Source organism: Cuculus canorus, chromosome 1 (genome assembly GCF_017976375.1).
Source record: "Cuculus canorus isolate bCucCan1 chromosome 1, bCucCan1.pri, whole genome shotgun sequence".
Lineage (NCBI taxonomy): Eukaryota > Metazoa > Chordata > Aves > Cuculiformes > Cuculidae > Cuculus > Cuculus canorus.
In genome coordinates, this window is record NC_071401.1 from 49247082 (window position 1) to 49264379 (window position 17298).

Below are 17298 nucleotides of genomic sequence, written 5' to 3' on the forward strand. Positions count from 1 at the left end.
AGGTTGCCCAGGGAAGTTGTGGATGCTCCATCCCTGGAGGTGTTGAAGACCAGGTTGAATGGGGCCTTGGGCAGTCTGATTTCGTGGGATGTCCCTGCCTGTGGCAGCGGGGTTGGAACTAGATGATCTTTAAGGTCCCTTCCAACCCGAACCATTCCATGACTATGATTTACGGAGCCTGCGGCTACGTTGGCCCTTCAGATCCTTCGATACCACGAGACGGGGCAAACGCCGCCTCGGGGAGGGCCGGATTTCAGGGCCGTTCCCCGGGTCTCCCGCGGGCTGCCGGGGCAGCGCGGGGCCATCCCGCCCGTCGCCCCCGCGGGCGGCGCCGCGTCCGCACGTGGGTCGGTGACGGCGCTCGGGGCCGGCGAGGCTCCGCCGGCTCCTCCTCCTCCCCCGGCGCCCGGCGGCGACTGGGCGCCGAGGCTGCGGCGCGGGTGCTGCCTCCTGCGCGGCGGTGCGGCGGCGGCCGGGGCCGGGCACTGCGGGGCAGCCCGCGGGCGGCAGCGGGCTCGGCGCCTCTTGGCCGGCGGCTGGCGGGGCGCTCTCCCGCCGCGGGGGCTGCACAATGGCAGGCGGGCGCTAGGATGGATCCTGCCGTGGCTTTTGTTCTGCAGATCCACCCATCCTCTTAGCAGTCAAGCACCGGGCTATGGTTTTTCCTCTCTGGGGATCTCTCTTCCGCCTTTTGCCGGTGTCTCCGAGGAGGTTTTGGCCTCGGCTGGGATTTCACTACCTTACTTTTCGTTTGGCTTCGAGCTGAAAAAAAGGAAAAAAAAAAAAAAAAAGGGATTTCTTTCTTTTATTTTCTCTCCACGCTTTTGGTTATAATCCAATGTTGGTCTAGGGGGAATAAGCGTTCAGCCTGGCTGAAAAAAAAGCATCCGTTGAAAAGTCTCAAAGAAATATACCACGTGAGAAAAAAAAACTGGGAGAAGATCGGAATATAATCATTTTTTTCTATGATAAAACTGGTGCCCCTCTTCAGGAGAACTGGTCTCAATTTATTATTATGCAACCACAAGGATCTCTTCTTTCTCAGGGTGTATAAGCTGCTGGATTGCTTTTCGCCCAAATCAATGTGGTTTCTTTGGAACATTTTCAGCAAAGGATCGCATATGCTGCAGTGTCTTTGTGGCAAGAGTCTTAAGAAAAACAAGAACCAAACTGGTAAGCAATCCATTGCACTGCGCTGTTTTCCTTTTATGCTACACTGTCTGTTGCTCGCCGAGGTAGATCTGCAATCCTACCGAGGGGAGAAGGGGGAAATAGAAGGAGGCCAGCGCGGACATGCATGTGCATACGTGTATGAATAAGCAAGGAACGGTTTGGATTGGCTTCGGCCACTGTCACCACGGAAAAGAAAAAAAGAAAAAATAATCCCAGGTGACCCTAGCCCAGCTTGCATCTCCTAGTTTCTGTGTATTTGCAAGGAGGAAACTTTTGTATCGGTGCCCTTTTGGATGGGAAGCCGGTAGAGCCCCCAACCCTCCCCACCGATACGACCCCCACCCTCCGTGCACGCCCCCAGCCAGTTTGGGAAGAGGTGCCCCGGCCCTGGCTGCGGTGGGTGGCTGTGTCAGGTCCTGCACAGCACTTTCCGATGAGCTGGCAGGGTGTCACCCCCCTCCACGCACACCCGCCTCGCTCGGCTTTCAGAAGTCAAGCCCGACATCCCCCCCCCCCCCGGCTTGGGGGCTCCCCGTTATCACTTACTCCCCCGGGACTCTAGGCCGGGAAGATGATTGAGAGGGGGCGAGAAAGGGGGTGGACACTTTCTTGGGGCTTGTGCCCGGCTATGCCAAGTGGCAGCAGCAGCGGCACCGCCGGGGTGGCTGCGTCTCCCCTGCCTCTCCCTGCCGGGATGACCCCTCTGTCCACACGCCGGTGTCTCTGCCTGCGTCTCCATGTCTGCTTGGCAGCCAGGATCATGCGCTTCGGTTCAGCCCGGCTCCGAGGGGGAAACTTGCGGTGCATTACATAAGAAAGGCAAATGCAGGTGCTCTGGGCCGGCCGGTCCCGAGGGGTCACGCTGATGCTGTTGCATCCCTTTCGCTCGGGGCGGCTTGGCGAGCGAGGTGGGAGAGAAGGGATGCTCGGCGGGCGAGGGACCCAAGAGCTTTTCAGGGGAAATACCAGCCCTCTCCGCCACTTTCATATCGGGCTCTGGTCCCCCCCGGCCCCGTCGTGCTTGCTCCCCCCGGCCGGCAGGTTGTCTCGAAGCACCTGGGGAGGCGAGAGCTGGGCTGGGAGGGGAGGGATGCGCGATGGTGTGTGTGTGTGTGCCGGCTGCCCTGCAGTGGTAGCTCCCGAGCAGGAGGCTCCTGACGCTGTCACTGCAGTGTAGTAGATCATAGGCTCTCGTTGCCACTCTGACACCCCAACATCAACAAGCAGCAGCCCTGGCAGCCCGCACCCCTCTCCTCCCCGGCAGCCGGGGTGCCGGCTCCTGCTTCTCCCAGTTTATGGAGAGCCGCGGTGGGCACCTCGGCAGGTTTTTTTTCTCTCCCCCTCCATCGCTCCCTTTTGCCAGTTCGTCTCGCCCCTCTCCTCCCTGCCGCTGCCTCTGCAGCAAAGAGCAGCCACTTCTCAGCATACCAAAGAGGCCGAAATGCCCCGCCGGAGGCTGCGCTCAGCCTCCCGCACGGTGCCCTTTTGCTTCACTCGTCCCTCGGCCCTGCAGGGAGCCTCCCCGGGGCAGGACGGGGCAGCCGCCTGCCTCCTCGCAGCCCCTGGGGACACCCTCTCTTTCCCTGCCCGGGGCCGTGGGAGGAGAGCAGAACCTGCCCTGCCCTGCCCTCCACCCGCCCCCGCCGCGGTGATGCTCCAGAGGATGCTCCGGGAGACACGAGACGCTCCAGAAGGAGCATCGTGGAGTGGTGGTTTCTAGACCTTTCAGTTTACATACCTCTGGGAAGAAGAGGCGTATAACACCCCTCCACCCCCCTCCACCCCCCCCCCCCTTCCCCAAAGGCCCGTGTCCTTTCCTTGCAGAGGAAAGGGAAACGTCCCTCGGAGTGCCGGGGGGCTGCAGCGCACCCTTCCCCCTCCCCGAGGACTTTGCCGCACTCTGCACGGGACGAGTGGCTTTGGGTGGCAGGAGTGACACTGCATCCCGCCAGCCGGGTCCGTGCTCTCTCTCTCCGCCCCGCTCTGCTCTGTTCCCTGCGGGGGAGCCGGGACGGCGGGACCAACTCCGAGCCGCACGCCCCATCCCGACATCCCGTGCCCGCTAAACTGCGGCTGTCTGTCTGGGGAAAGCTAATAACCCCCTGGGCCGTTTTAGCCGGTAGCTCGGTGACAAGCGCTGTTGCTCTGGGGGCAGATCCTCTCCATCTCGGCTGCCCGCGGGAGGGCAGGAGCTAGTGCCAAGATGCGCTGCCTTTCCCGGTGCCCCGGGCAGCAGCGCTGCTCCTCTGCGGGACCTGGAGATCCGTCCCCGCTGCGGCACGGGGCTCTGCCATCCCCTCCGTCCCCCCCGGCCCTCTCCCGGCTCCCTTTGTACGCCAAACTTTTCAGGAACGACTGGGCTTTTCGGTCTCAAAAGGCACCACACGAGCGAGCAGCTGCTGCTTCTCCAGCCGGGCGGAAAATCAAGCAGGTTAGGCAGCTAACGCGGCTCTAATTTCAGGTTATTTAGCTATTTTCGACATGCTGCTCTTTTTTTTTTGTCCCTTTCAACAGCTGGCCTTTTTCCAGAAACGGGACTGGGTAACTCTTTTCCAGATGTTCTCCGCTTTACGTTTCCTCTGCGCTGCTGGCTGCAGCCCTCCTCTCCGTGGGATGACCTCCTCCTGGGGCTCTGCTGCCTTCCCTGGGGCCTCTTCTGGCCTCACCGGGTTCACCAGCACCAAGCAGAGCTCTGGAGTGTGGGTTGAGTGACAGGGACTGTGGGGTGTCTGCTGGGGTACATGCAAGTCACTGGCAGGGCTGCATCAGGAGGCTTTGCTTTATCTGTCACAGCTGGCTGAAATCCCTTTGTTTCAAATTTGAGATCCTGGAAAGAGAAGCTGCCTTTACCTGTTTACATTTCTTCATAAGGAGAAAAAACATACAGAATCAGTAGGTGTGGCTTTGCTTGCACCAACTGTATTTTTTGAGTTTTCCTGAGCTTAATAGTACAAAAAGTAATGAAGCCCCACATACATGCAGCATCCATCCTGTCCCATCTAATGCTGCCCTTCCAGCACATGGAGAGGACTTCACAAAGTGTGAGTTAAAAATTGTGTGAGATCTTGAGGACTCAGCCAGGGCTTGTAATGGTAAAGATTCCTCCTTTGAGGTTCTAAACTAGTTCAGTTGGGGCATGGCTAAACCATGGGGAGTATTTGGGGATTGAGGGGAAGGAGAGTATCTCTGGTTAGTTTTTGAAGCAAATACAGCAAATGAATAAGTTTTTTTAATTGAGTGGTGGCTATTGTGGTTCCTATGGGAGATGAGTTACTTGGCTGGAGTACTAGATGCCCCCATGGCAGGAATTGTTATCACATTTCCCTCTTGGTGGCAGCCCGGCAAACAGAGGATCAGGTTTCCTTTCCGCTTACCTCCAAGGAAAGGCATCCCTCCAAATCAGTCAAGGGAGTTGACAGGAGAGTAGATGGAAATTGGCATTACTATAAATATGCTGCTGATAGAGGAAGTTTGATTTCGTTAGTATCAAAACCATATCAATCACAAACACAACTTATTTAAAAAGAGTATTTGAAATGAAGGCTGTGGCTGAACTGGGATTCCTGTGTTGTTCCTTGTTGAACTCCTCTGTAAAATAGACTATTCTTTCATAGATGCGTATAATTTTGAAAAAGTTTTTAAGCCCAGCCATACAAGGATGTGTTTGAAGTAGAAGCTTGGATCCTGACCATAAAATACATAATGTGTGTCTTTATCTGAATTATAAGTAAATTGAGGCTTCCTGCTGCCTTCCTTACTCATAGAAATCAAATTTCCCACCAAAAAACAAAGGATATTTTGCTTCAGTAAGAGCTGCAGGATCACGTCATTAAAGTTGCTTTCATGTAGGTCTGAAAAGCAGCTGTGACTGCCTAAATACCATAATTCCTGTACTGCTAATCAAACTGTGGTGTGTTTCTCTTGCTCAAATGTGAAACTGCCAATTTACGTTGGCATTTATCTCACCTACTGAAGTTTTGTCCTCTATGGAATGCATTTCCTGAATTTATACAAATTTAATTATTCTTGATCAAATTACATTGCATATTCCACTTGTTAAGGGGTGAAATTTATGCCTGCTCATGCATCTCGCTACAGTGATAAAATGCTTGCATCTAGTTCAATGTCTGCTAATGAACAGGCCGTTTATAAATTAATTCAAATATACAAAGGATCACTTAGGCTTAGGGAAAATACAAAAAATGCATTCACAGATATCATTGTCTTAAATATTTATGTGTAAGCAGTTTTCATTCGGGTACAATGTTTATTCTACCTATCTGCTTTGATTATGTTAAGTATATTAATTTTGAGCTAAAATTCCTATTGACTTCAAACTTAGATAAGGAGTGATTTAGACATTCAGTACTTGTCCCTTTGCAAACATTTTCTGTCCAGTAAATGCCTGTAAAAATATAATCTGCAAAGGATAGAGTTGTTTGAAATAGTAAACCAGTTTTTCAAGAGGACTTGATAAAACTAAAGAAACAGGAATCAGGGTACTACATGGATTCTGGGGTGGTATATAATTATTGGGAGTAGTCTGAAGTTTCTGTATAATCACTCAACATGGAGCATGAAATGCTTCAGGTCTAGAATGTGGTTGGATAAATGAAGTTGTCGTGTGAAAATTAAACTCTGCTGAATATTTACAGACGTTTGCCAAATGTGTCTGTGAGCATGAGTCCGACTGGAATGAGTTTCGTTCACTTGAGGATGATCTTGTTACTTTGGGAGCAGTAATTTGTTTCTATACCTATTTCTGTGTCAGATGACTTTTGTGATTTTGGGCACACCGTTACTTCCCTATGCCTTGCTTTCCTGCTTGCTAAAAATCGCAGGCAATGTCTGAACAATGCACAAGTGTGCCGTTGGTCATTTTGTTTGCTTCTCACATTTCAGTGAATTGTATATTTTCAAAGACAAATTACAAGTTTACTGAATAACTTACAGAGCCCCAAAAGAATGAATGATCTTAAAATTTTGCAATCTGCGTTGTGAAAAAATTGCTGTGATGTAGCGCAAGACTACAATTGATTTACAATTAATATACCTAAGAGCTACTTGCCATTGTACAGGAAGAGTGTATACAGTAGAGAAACAGTGTACCTGGAAATAAACTTTGCAAGACGGTGGTCATGTTTAGTTCAGAAAGAGCCAGCTTTTTGCACAGAGCATGTTTCTACTGTCAGAAAAAAAGCAACTGGGAAGAAAACCTTTTTATTGGAGATAGTGTGATAAAGAGCTATTCATCTTCAGACTGGCTATTAAAAAATTATTTATTGTGTTCTCGGAGTGTATCCTGAGAATTATAATTGTAAGGCAAATGGATAGTGTTTGGCACCATAATGGACTGGACTCAGAGCAAGTAAAATGTATGTAATGGCGTGTTCTTTTCAATATACTCTACGGCAAAGGTATATAGCATGTGAATAACTAACAAAGCGTTGGCTAGAATCAGGTGCACGCTATCTTTGAAGAGGATCTTTTTGAGGCCAAAACCTCAAAATCATTAAGTGAAAGGCTTAAATGAATACATGGAATGCATGTTTGGTGAATCTGTGGCAAGTCTGTTAAAAATGTTCACATTAAATAGTAGCAAGGGAAGTAACGGTTACAGATGAGACAGCATTGAGAAGTCATAATAATAATATCAGTAGTAAAATTCAATACAAAAATCAGAACAATAGTTTCTGCAGTCAAATTCAATTCACTAGTTTAGGTTACATACTGTGTTGTACATAATCAACACTTTAATAGTTTGATAGTTAATATTAGATGGTTGTATGGGGCAAATAAAAACAAATGACAGAGTTGATGGCAGAAACTGATGGTGTAATTTTAATGGCCGTATTTCATGTTTTCACTCTGACACCTGCTTATTTTACTTTTAGCTGGAAACAGCATGAGGAATTGCAAATGAAAAGTTTAATGCTTGCATACAGAAGGCAGTGTCTTGGAAATTACTTGGCATAATCATTTTGTGGCACTGAAATTAACCTGGTCCCATCAGACAGTGGAATCAAACCAAGGTTAAACATTTATTTCCATTGGAATTGTTTTGGCTGTTGCTTTTAGGCAGTGATAGAAATAAACTGTAATCCTCTCTATGAAAAATTTGTTTTAAGGAGATTCCAGAAAGGTCTGCATTTCATTGAGCTGATAGGGGAACAGACTTTGCTGTTCCCTGAAAATTCATTGTGTCATCCATGTCTTTTTTTATTTTTTTTCTCCCCATACAGCTTTGTCATTTGGAAAGATAAGAACATAGTGAGGATATAGAATGTGTGGGACTCGTGCCTTAGCTCTTGAACATGTTCTGTCTCCAGGTCTGGGCATTACGTGATGTAAGAAAAATACAAGGCACAGGGCAAATCTGGGTTTGATCCTTTCTATAATCTGTCCTCTCAGTTTTCAGCTGTCACTGCAATGTCTTAAATCGGAACTGTTATTCAGGCCACTGCATGTAGCAACCTCTGAAGGAGCTACACACCTTTGCTTGTCAAACAGCATTTCTATTTTGGGCATCAAAAACTTTGTACGGCAGTGAGCTCCTTGTAACCTCATGCTGTGGGGAAAGGATATGAAGGGGACTGTACTTTCAGTGAGTACTCTTTGGTTCTTTTCCTGTTGAAAAACATAGGCTAACACTTGTTATCCCTGCTCCAGGTCTGTGATTATGAAAACTAATCTCATCTATAGGGTGAAGACTGCTTCCTTCATAGTGCCTTCTCTTTCCTTGAACTGACAGAAAATCTTTGGCATATTTCTCATTGCAGTTCCTGTGCAGTATAACTTGCCTTAACTGAGGATGTAGGATGGCTCTGGCTTTGGAGGACAAAGATGAGGCAGCATCTGACATCCCTTTGCACGCTCTATTTTCATCCAGCTAAAAGGAGTTCATTCCTATGGATTTTCTAGGCCTATGGGATAAGGAAGTATCTTCTGTAAAGGGCATGTTTTCACAGAGTCCTTTCTCTTGAGGGAAGAAGCAGGATATTGCTCTGTTGAACAAGCTTTTAAAAAATTAATCTTGAGTGTGACCAAAATCTAAAATTTTATACCAGTGTTGAATGGTTTGAATAGGAGAGAGAGCTTGCATATAAAAGCAAAGACTTCTGTTTACATATAAATCTCTTGGTTCTCACTAATGCTAGCAAAGGAAATATACAGGAATTTCATTGCCCTTTAATGAGGCTTGAGCTGCAAATGTTAATTTAAAGACCAGAAGTTTGCCAGACTTGTTGCTCTTTCAGTAAATGTATTCCTAAGCATGTTCTGCTACATTTAAACAAAATGTCCAGATAAAACAGTTACCAGTTTATGCTTCTCATTAAAGAAGTTCATTATGGAGCATCACTGTTGCCCAGTAGTTTCTTCAGATAACTCTCATAGCTAATATAGATACATTTACTGACAATGAATGAGATGAACAGGAACTGCCAGTGCAAAACATAGTGGAAAATACAGAAAAAGATGTGGAAAAAAAATACAGTAGGGAAATGCTTAAAAAAAATCTGTGAAATCATTAGTATAGCAGTATTGTATAACATAGAGCATCCTATCAGGAATATCTTAATGAAGGTTAAATTAATAGTAGTGCTTCTTAATTCAAAGTGCTTATGATATGAAAAAACATTTTACAGTTTTGATTTTCTTGCAACTATAAATTGCAAGTCAATACCCAGACCGCTAATGGTCCCTGAGAAACCAGACCTGAATGTGATTTAGGCAGATTATCCCACTAGGAGATCAACCCAAGATCTCACATGTGAATTAACTTCAGGCAGTCTAAGACCTAGGTGCAATTTTGTGGCTTGGGCTCTTTCAGCTTTCGCTGAAATCCATGTCTTTAAATGGCATTAACAGGTGGATTAAAATGTCTAAAGCCTTGTACCCCCCAGAGATTCCCTCCTAGCCCCTTGTCGGTATAAATGGTTTTTTTATGTTTGCCCTCATGTGAAGGAGACTCTGCCTCAAAAAACAGGGATATACAAGCTTTCAGTACCAGCATTTGTTAGCTTCCAGGCTTTACTCAGACTTGTTTTATCTCTGTGAATATGACCTCGACCTGTCCCAGACACTGTCGCCTCCATTACTGCCACTCACATCTCTTTCAGTTCTTTCACCTGCTGTTCGTACAGGCATCTCACATTTTCACTTTGGGTTAGGGTCTCTGGGGAAAATTAGCCCTTAATTATATTTCTTTCAGATATTTTTAAGTTCTGTTCGCCACTTTGAATAATTAGCTAGTGGCAGTGAACAGAATGACTGTACAGGTTATTACTGATGTAATATGTATTGATGATGGATGAAGGGTAGGTTGATGGACTATTATTTGTTTTATTGGGCACGGTCTGTATAAATGTTTCCCACTTTCTGCTAATTTACAGTAGCAGAATGGTAGCAGAAGTGCATAAATTCAAAGGCAATAAAGCAACTGTGATTGATGAGGAAAAGACAATAAAATCAACAAGAGAATTCAGAAGACCTAAGAACAAAAGTTATCACTTTCATTTGTTTTGAGGATTGTTTGAGAATGTTACCGGCTTGAGGATAAAATGCTTCACGTGTCATTCTGCTGTTTAAGCAGGACTCTTTGGTTTTGAGGAATGTTTTCTGGGTAATATTGCTGAGCAATTCTTACTTAACCTGGTAGGGAACTGGCTCCCGGTCCTGGTAGTGCCTGCTTATGTGGGCTGCCTCCTTGAAGCTTGTGGTCGTGGTGCTCTGCTGAAGACTTCCCAGAGAACTGCGAAACCAGTGTACACGGAAGGCATGCCCCTTATGCCCATATGTTCTGCAGAATACAGGCATGTGGTCTGGATTTTGCTGAGCTTTGTTTTACTCTGTTGACTTTTGATTGAGGTTTTCACTTTTGATAATCTAGTTTTGAGACATTGTTTTATGAGAGGATTGTAACATGCCACTTAGGTGCAACATGCTCTAGCGTTCCTGCTGTCCAGGGACATTTGTGGCAAAACCAGTGACTGTATGGCTTATTAATACCTGTGTTCTAAAGTGTTGAACTCTGCCTGGTTGCACAAAGTTTTGAAACACATCAGAGATTAATTCTCTTGCCTTTAAAGCTTGTAACGTGGACTCTTATTCCGTGGAACAGGGCACCTAAAAGCAGCATGAGGTTGTTTTACATCAACTACGTCGTTAGGTGGTGTTTATATTGAAGACTCACTTTTTTTTGAAGGTGGACTTATGTTGTTTTAGATCTGGACTTTAAACCCTTATAAATTTTGTGGAGTTGTAAAAGTGTAAGAGAAAAAATAATAAGGCTGTTGTAGTTTCTTAGATGATAGATATCTGGGTAAAATCAATTAGTTTACTCATGGTAGGAGCAGTGTGTGCCAAGGTAGTGGGAATGGAGTCATTGTGATTTTGTGTTTTAGTGTCTTTGTTCGTTTCAAGTCGTCTTTGCAGTTCATAAGAGATGGTTTATCTAGGTTATTCCTGACATGAATTGGAGATGAGTCCTGTGATTTGTGGGCCACAGAAGATATTCTCTCCTCATTGAAGGTTTTCAGTGAAAGTGTATCTTAGAAGACATTGGCTTTCTTAGCACTTTGATGTCACATGTTAATTTTGACCACTGTCATACTCCATTGAGGAAAAGACAATCTAAGGGGTTCCTCAAGATATCTAAGTAAATGTGGTACTCTTGATTGAAAGGAAAAAAGTCTTTGAGCACAATGAGAAAAAGTAGTTGAATCTAAGGATATGCTGTTGAGTATCACGGTATTTTAACTGTATAGCTTAGTTTCAAGGCCTCTTTGATGCTGGATGAGAATGATTTTCTTCCAGTTATGCAAGGTGCCATCAGGATGAAAGCGGAGGCAGCAGTTTAGGACCTTATAACCAAAAAAAGAAGTGAGCTGTAAGTTGTGCAGGCTATGTTAAAATCATTTTAATAAAACGTAAAGGGAAACAGCAACACAAAGGTACATTATGTTTGCCGAGGCCTATTTTCCTTGGCTTTCAGTGGCTAGCTGGAGTAACTGTGGTCTAAATTGGATGTCAAAAAGAATAGATTAAATAGATTTAAGATGGAAGATGAGGAAAAGATAAATGCTAAGCCCTTGTAGTCATATATTTAGGTTAAGAATTTGGGGGTGGAACTTGAAGTTCGAACCAAACTAAGTCAGAATGCAATGTTAGTACATTAGGTGAGATTTTTTTCAAGTGCTGTGTGGATGATACATGAATAGTGTGGGATGCTCTCTCTCCCACTTATTCTCAGAGGGAGATGAAAAACCAGAACCACAAAAGAAATTATAAAGTAAATAATAAAGGGATTAAAGGAATCTGTAGTCATTTAGAAAGGTTCGTGATAGAGAATCCTACAGGCAAGCCCAATTTACAAATTGTTTAAACTAGTTATCAATCAAAGAGCAAATATATCTGAAATTTAAGGACATTTTCATGGAAAAGTTCTATTTCTAGAAGTGTTTTTTTTCCCAAGGACATCCAAGAGAGTTACATTTGAAAGTCTAGCTTGTCTCAATGTATTCCATTTATAGCTATATTGCTATAGGTGAGCTATCCCTGTAAATGTTGCTTTGGTTTTATAAATGAAGGTGCCTCTACACTCTGCTGTCATTGCGCAGCTCCAAAGGATTGGCCTCCAGAGTGTCCTTAGACTGGGTGCCTGATGCCTCCTGTCTGCCTGCTTGCTGTCACAGGGGTGGTCTGCGTGAGCATGCCTGGCAGCCCTTGCTGGTTTGCACCTCCATGGGTGTGTAGAGTCCTACATGTGCTCCAGCTGCCCGGGCTAACACCTGCAGTCTCACCTGCAGGAGAGATGGCACTGAGTCTGTTCTCGAGGATGGCCCTCAAGCTAAACTGAAACAGTCAGTATAGTTGCCACAGTAACTGCTAGTGAGAGGAAATGCATTACTCCCCAAAACTGATTTAAGACAAAACTTTTAAAATGTGATGTGCGTGCTGCTATGGACCTTAAGCTTTGTGAATCTTTGTATCAGACACCATGCACTGGACAGGATAAATTGTAGAGGTATCTGACACTGGAAGCATTTAAGTAGCTTTTGTCTCTGTTGAGAGGTTTCAAAGGCATCTTTGCACACTTCCAAGCACTAGGCACTGTGAAGGAGGGTAGCATAGGTACAATATTAATTTGCGTTTTTCTTCCAATAGCTTATTAAATACCGCATCAACTAGGCCAAGAATGTCAGGTGCCATTCAGACCTAGTAGATCATCATAAAACTGTATCAAGAAGCTTATACTAGAAATCTTAAAGTAACTTTGAAGAGAGAGACAATCTCTTCTTCTCATTAACAGATGGCAAGAAAGAATTGTGACTATGACTGTCCACCTTCAATTTGGCATTGATATCCTTCCTCCACCTTAAAATCCTTCTAGTTTCTCAGAAACTTAAGACTGAATTTATATTGCTTAATTAAAAAGGGCTAAGGATTGATCCAAGTCCAAATGGCTCTGGGTGGCTCATGTCCACATTGCTTACAGTTAGCACCCTCCCTAGCAGATTTGACTTGGAGAGAGTCAGCTGAAGTGGTCGAAAACCTCCTGGGAGCTTAGGAATAGGTGTGGGTGGCCAGGGGGTCTAGCAGTTCTTTTATTTAGCAGTATGAGCACAGCCAAAGAGGATCAGAAAACCCCTTTCACCTCCAGTAAGGAAAGTTAGGGCAAGCCCTGCTTGTAGGGTGATTTACTTGTGCCCCCAACTTCAGTGTGGGAATGCACCTGGACTGATCACAGCGTGTGACACCATCCCAGCCAAGCAAATGGGATATCAGAACTTCAGTAGAAGGGGTGAATCCTAGCTTCATCCTTTGAGGGAAGAATGCCTAGAAGGGGGCTTTCCTTGTTATGGGGTCTTGATTATCCCTGTTTAGAAGTTGGTGGAGATAAGAGAGTAGAGTACCCTGCTTTGGAGCAAGTCTGGCAGCTGAGCAGCAGAGTCTGCAAGAAAGGAGTTAGAATGAATTTCAGAGGAGGGCAAAACAGACAGGAAAGGAGGCTCTGTCTTGCTGGGGAAGCAACAGATTTCCCCTTTCTCCTCTCTCTGACAAGAAGAAGATGTAGCTGCAGGGTGAGGGAGAGCTGAAGGACAGGAGGTTTCCTCTGTCTCTAAATAAAACCTTTTTCTTCCATCTCACTGACTTGTACTTGCTTTCCTTTTTGCTGATTTTACTAGGGATTACCCCTTCATTTGTGTGAGCATATGCAATGAAGCTGGTCAACACTATCGGTCGGTCACCCAAGTAACCTGTTGTTTTACTGCACACCTATCTTTTGTTTCCTGAGCTATATGGAAACTGACCGGAGCTGCTGCTGCACATGCTTCTTGATCTTCCTTTAATTAAAGAGTGTATGTTTCTCCCCACATGACCACCAGTCCCTCTCTTTCCTTATATAGTTGTGAGGAGCACAGGTAAAGAAACATTTTTACTGATTATTGATGCGTTAAATATTTTGACAGGTTAAGTCTGGTCATGGTCTGTGAATTGAAAGGGTTGGGCTTATTGTCTGACAGTATATGCTAGTATATTTCTGTGTATTTTGCCTACATTATTGAAAATGATATATAATAAACCATTTTTATTGGTTTGTGGGTTTCTTTTTTTCAATATTTTTAGGGAAAATCAGTTTACAGCACTTGGGATCTTTTGATTCTTTCCTCTGAGGATGCAAAGGGTTTATTTACTCTTGCTTTTAATGCTAAATATGAAAATGTTGTATTGTTTTAGTGACTTCTATTTTCATGACTTCCCCCCAAAATCCTTAAGGTTCCTTTACAAATTAAAAATCTGAAAAAATGCAAGTATCATTACTTAATTTGGGGCTAAGAAAGATGTTATATTTAATAAGAAAAGAGATTTTTATGTTTTCATTGCCTACAATAAAGCCAATTGTGAAAACCTCTGATGGGACATAGTTTTTTGTTTCCTTAGAGTAAAACACAGTGGGGGACTGTGTTCAGCATGTGGGCTTGTTATGAAGAGTCGGGATTTCTGAAAGCACTCTAACCACTTTGTAAATCTGGAAGTCAAGTTAAATATTTCTAAGCCAGTAAAGTCCTTGTAGCAGTAGAAAAGTAAAAGGCTTTTGATAGAAATATTTCTCAGTTTATTAGGTAACTGTTTATTAGATAACTGTTTCTTCGGTTAGTAACACATTGATGTAACTTGTCTAAGACTTTCCATAGGGTATGGCAATTAAGTCAGCTTGCGCCAGGATAACTGCACTGAGATTCTTTCTATGAGTGCAAATATCTTTTCTTTGTTCCCTCTTCCAGACTGGAGAAATGACTTTTTTTTTTTTGGAAATTCCTTGCTATTTGCTTTATGCTGAGAGTGCTCCATTGTTAGATTAGGTCAGCAAAGACCTCCAAAGAAAGGTATTACAGGAGGATAAAAGGAGTGTGCTCTCCATGGCCAGAGCATGGGACCATTCTTGTGGTGGAAATGATCTTTGACCTTAGAGAAGAAGAAAGGAGATTTTTCTTTTTAAGTCTTGGCACATTGCTTTGGGTTTTAAAAATCTAGCTGAATTTAAATACTCAAATCCTTTCTTGCTAATCCATCACTCTTTGGTCTCTGTAACGGGAGGCTCCCGTTTTTTGTGGAAGACAATAATTTTCTTGTACAGTTTAAATGGTTCTGTGCTTAATCTACTATTACTTGAATAATTCTTACAGCATCAGCCTCAGTCTACTCCATCTTCTCATCTATTTTAACTTACAGTGACTAATTTGCAGAACAAGTGTGTCTTCCTCAGTTTGCATTCAAGGGCATTAACGTATAATGAAACTAATCGAGGTCTACAGAAACCAAATTGAACAAGCAGCAAATGAACGGTTGAGACAGAACAACAATTCCTCCCCATGTGCACACAGTCCTCTTGGGTTTTCCCTCTAAAGAGAATTGAGCTTTCTTCTCAGAATCCCGAAGTCCTTGTTTCTTTCTTTGCTCCATTAGGTACAGGCAACTGTGGAAACCAGAACAAACTAGAGGCTATACACATACATTTCGTAAGTCTCAATCTGTCTTTAATGAAGGACCTCAGAGCAAATTTATAAAATGAAAGGCTGAGTTGGCAGGAATTTATAATCCTTTTGAAAAAGCCTTCTAAAAAAGGAATATCAGAGCATGTAAGTTCAAACAGCAAACATTGCAGTATACAAATTAGTAAGCAGGTCACCTGGTAGTCTCCTTGCTCCTGATACATGGCACTAATGTTTTCTCTCTGAGGGGGATGTGCAACAACAGTATCCGAAGTCCCTGACAGAGTACTGTCATTTTTTTTTATTATTACTTTGTTTTTAATCCAGAACAGAAAGATCTGGCTAGTGCAGAAATATGTGTCATCAGCAGATACTAGCAGTACTTTACAAAGGATAGTGCTAAAAATATTAGTTCTTTTAAAGTTAGATATAATGGTGAGTTTATATAGCTTTGGAAAGGGCACTGGTGGTATGGCCAGTATGCAGTGTGCTGCCCAGTGGACTGCAGTACATTCAACTAATTGTGAAATAAAGGTCCATCACCAAAACAAAATGTAAAAATTCTTGCTTTAAGTTCAGTGCCGTTTGACTGAGTAGGGCAGTTAAGTGACAAGCTGCGTGATACTAAACCCAGAGCTTATGGTACCCTCTGTGAGTGCCTAAATCTTTTGAACTGTGAATATAGTGAGACAATCAGATGGCCAAGGTAGTGAAACAGTGTTTTCTGGAGGATTTATAGGAACTAATTATAAGTAATTTGTTTAAATTAGTGGTAAGCAGTTCTACATTAACAATTGTCTGAGTGCTAATAAGTAGGAGTGTCTGGAATGTGGTACTTTGCGTGCTCAAGTCATACCTGTGCTTCACGAGGAGTCAGATCTTTCATCATACCCAGTCCTTTCATAATGAAAGGATGGAGCTGGAAGTTTTTCACTCAGATATTTTTACAAAATCATTTTACGTCACTGTGCCTTTACATTCCTGCCTTCTTTTTTCTCTTTTGTTCATAACTGGCCAAACTATTACCACATTAACTTCAAGGTCATAAATTACCTGTTGCTCCTACATTTCCTGTAATAGCCCTGTTAAAAGACATCATTTCTGTCCTAATATTCCACAGCTGATAACTCCGTGAACTGCTTTTGCCCCTGGATTTGTAGTTGCCTAATTCAACATTATGCGGTTATAGAGCTCTTTAACCTGTATTTTGTTTTCTTAACCCACAGAGGATATGGACATGGGAAAGGTACTTTTACCAGTGCCATGGCTTCTACTACGCTCCATCTGTTTACTTGTCTCCTTCCTCCTTCAGCTTTCTTTCTCCCTATCTTCCTTTCAGATAAATTTGTTAGAGAAAGTGTGAAAATCTGGCTTTACAGTAACCAGCAGGGATATTTTTCCACCTGGGGATGGGATGCAGAGCAAGGGTTTCTCATCATTCTCTCCACTTCTGTGGGTAAAATACAAAGCTCCTGTCAGTTCACATCCTTCCCTGCAGTGTGGGGTCTTGTCAGCACTGTATGTTTCCGTATATTTTAAATCCTGATGGATTTTAAGAAGCCTGAGAGCTAGGACACCTGTGCTCCATAAGAGATCTCATGGTCTTTCTCCAATAGATCCCTTCAATGATGAGAGGATATATCCAGTGCCTGCTATCAGTGCCGTGATGACAATGACTGTCATCCTTGGAGCGCAGCACATAGCCCTGCCACCTAATGAGATTCAGCATGGCCCCGTCACTTGATGAGGTTCGGACTACAAAGTGGTTTTGTAATGGAAGAAACCTTTGCTTTAGGAGGGAAGAGATTTTTGAACTTTGAGTTCGTGGTACCGCGGGGCAAATACTGCCCTTCTGAGAACAAGCTCTGCTCAGAACAAGTCAAGGTAGACTTGAATAACAGATGGGAAGGGAAAAGGTTTCTAAAAGGTTCCTAAAATTTCTCTAGAGAGAGGACAAGCTCTGCTCACTGTAGCATCCAGCCTGTGTGCAGAGGGATTTGTCTGAGTAGAGGGAGGAAAGAAGAAAGCTGGTAAATACACAGATAGCCAGATGTCCTACAAATGATCTTTGGGTTTTGTGGTTGAGATATCAAAATTTTGGGGTCTTCTTACTAAAAAGTGTTCTGTT

The 17298-nt window shown here is 44.0% G+C and overlaps 1 protein-coding gene across 2 annotated transcripts in view; it reads left to right on the top strand.

Annotated features, from left to right (window-relative positions):
- Positions 1 to 469: 469 nt before the first annotated feature.
- FGF14 (fibroblast growth factor 14) overlaps positions 470 to 17298 on the top strand; it is a 402889-nt gene continuing 386060 nt past the window's right edge. Inside the window, exon 1 of one of the 2 annotated variants that reach the window (XM_054082912.1) lies at positions 470 to 1173. In XM_054082912.1, the coding sequence (XP_053938887.1) occupies positions 966 to 1173 (208 nt within the window). In that variant the 5' untranslated portion in view covers positions 470 to 965. The remainder of the gene's footprint in view (positions 1174 to 17298) is intronic. The other variant, XM_009565109.2, reaches the window with a different exon arrangement.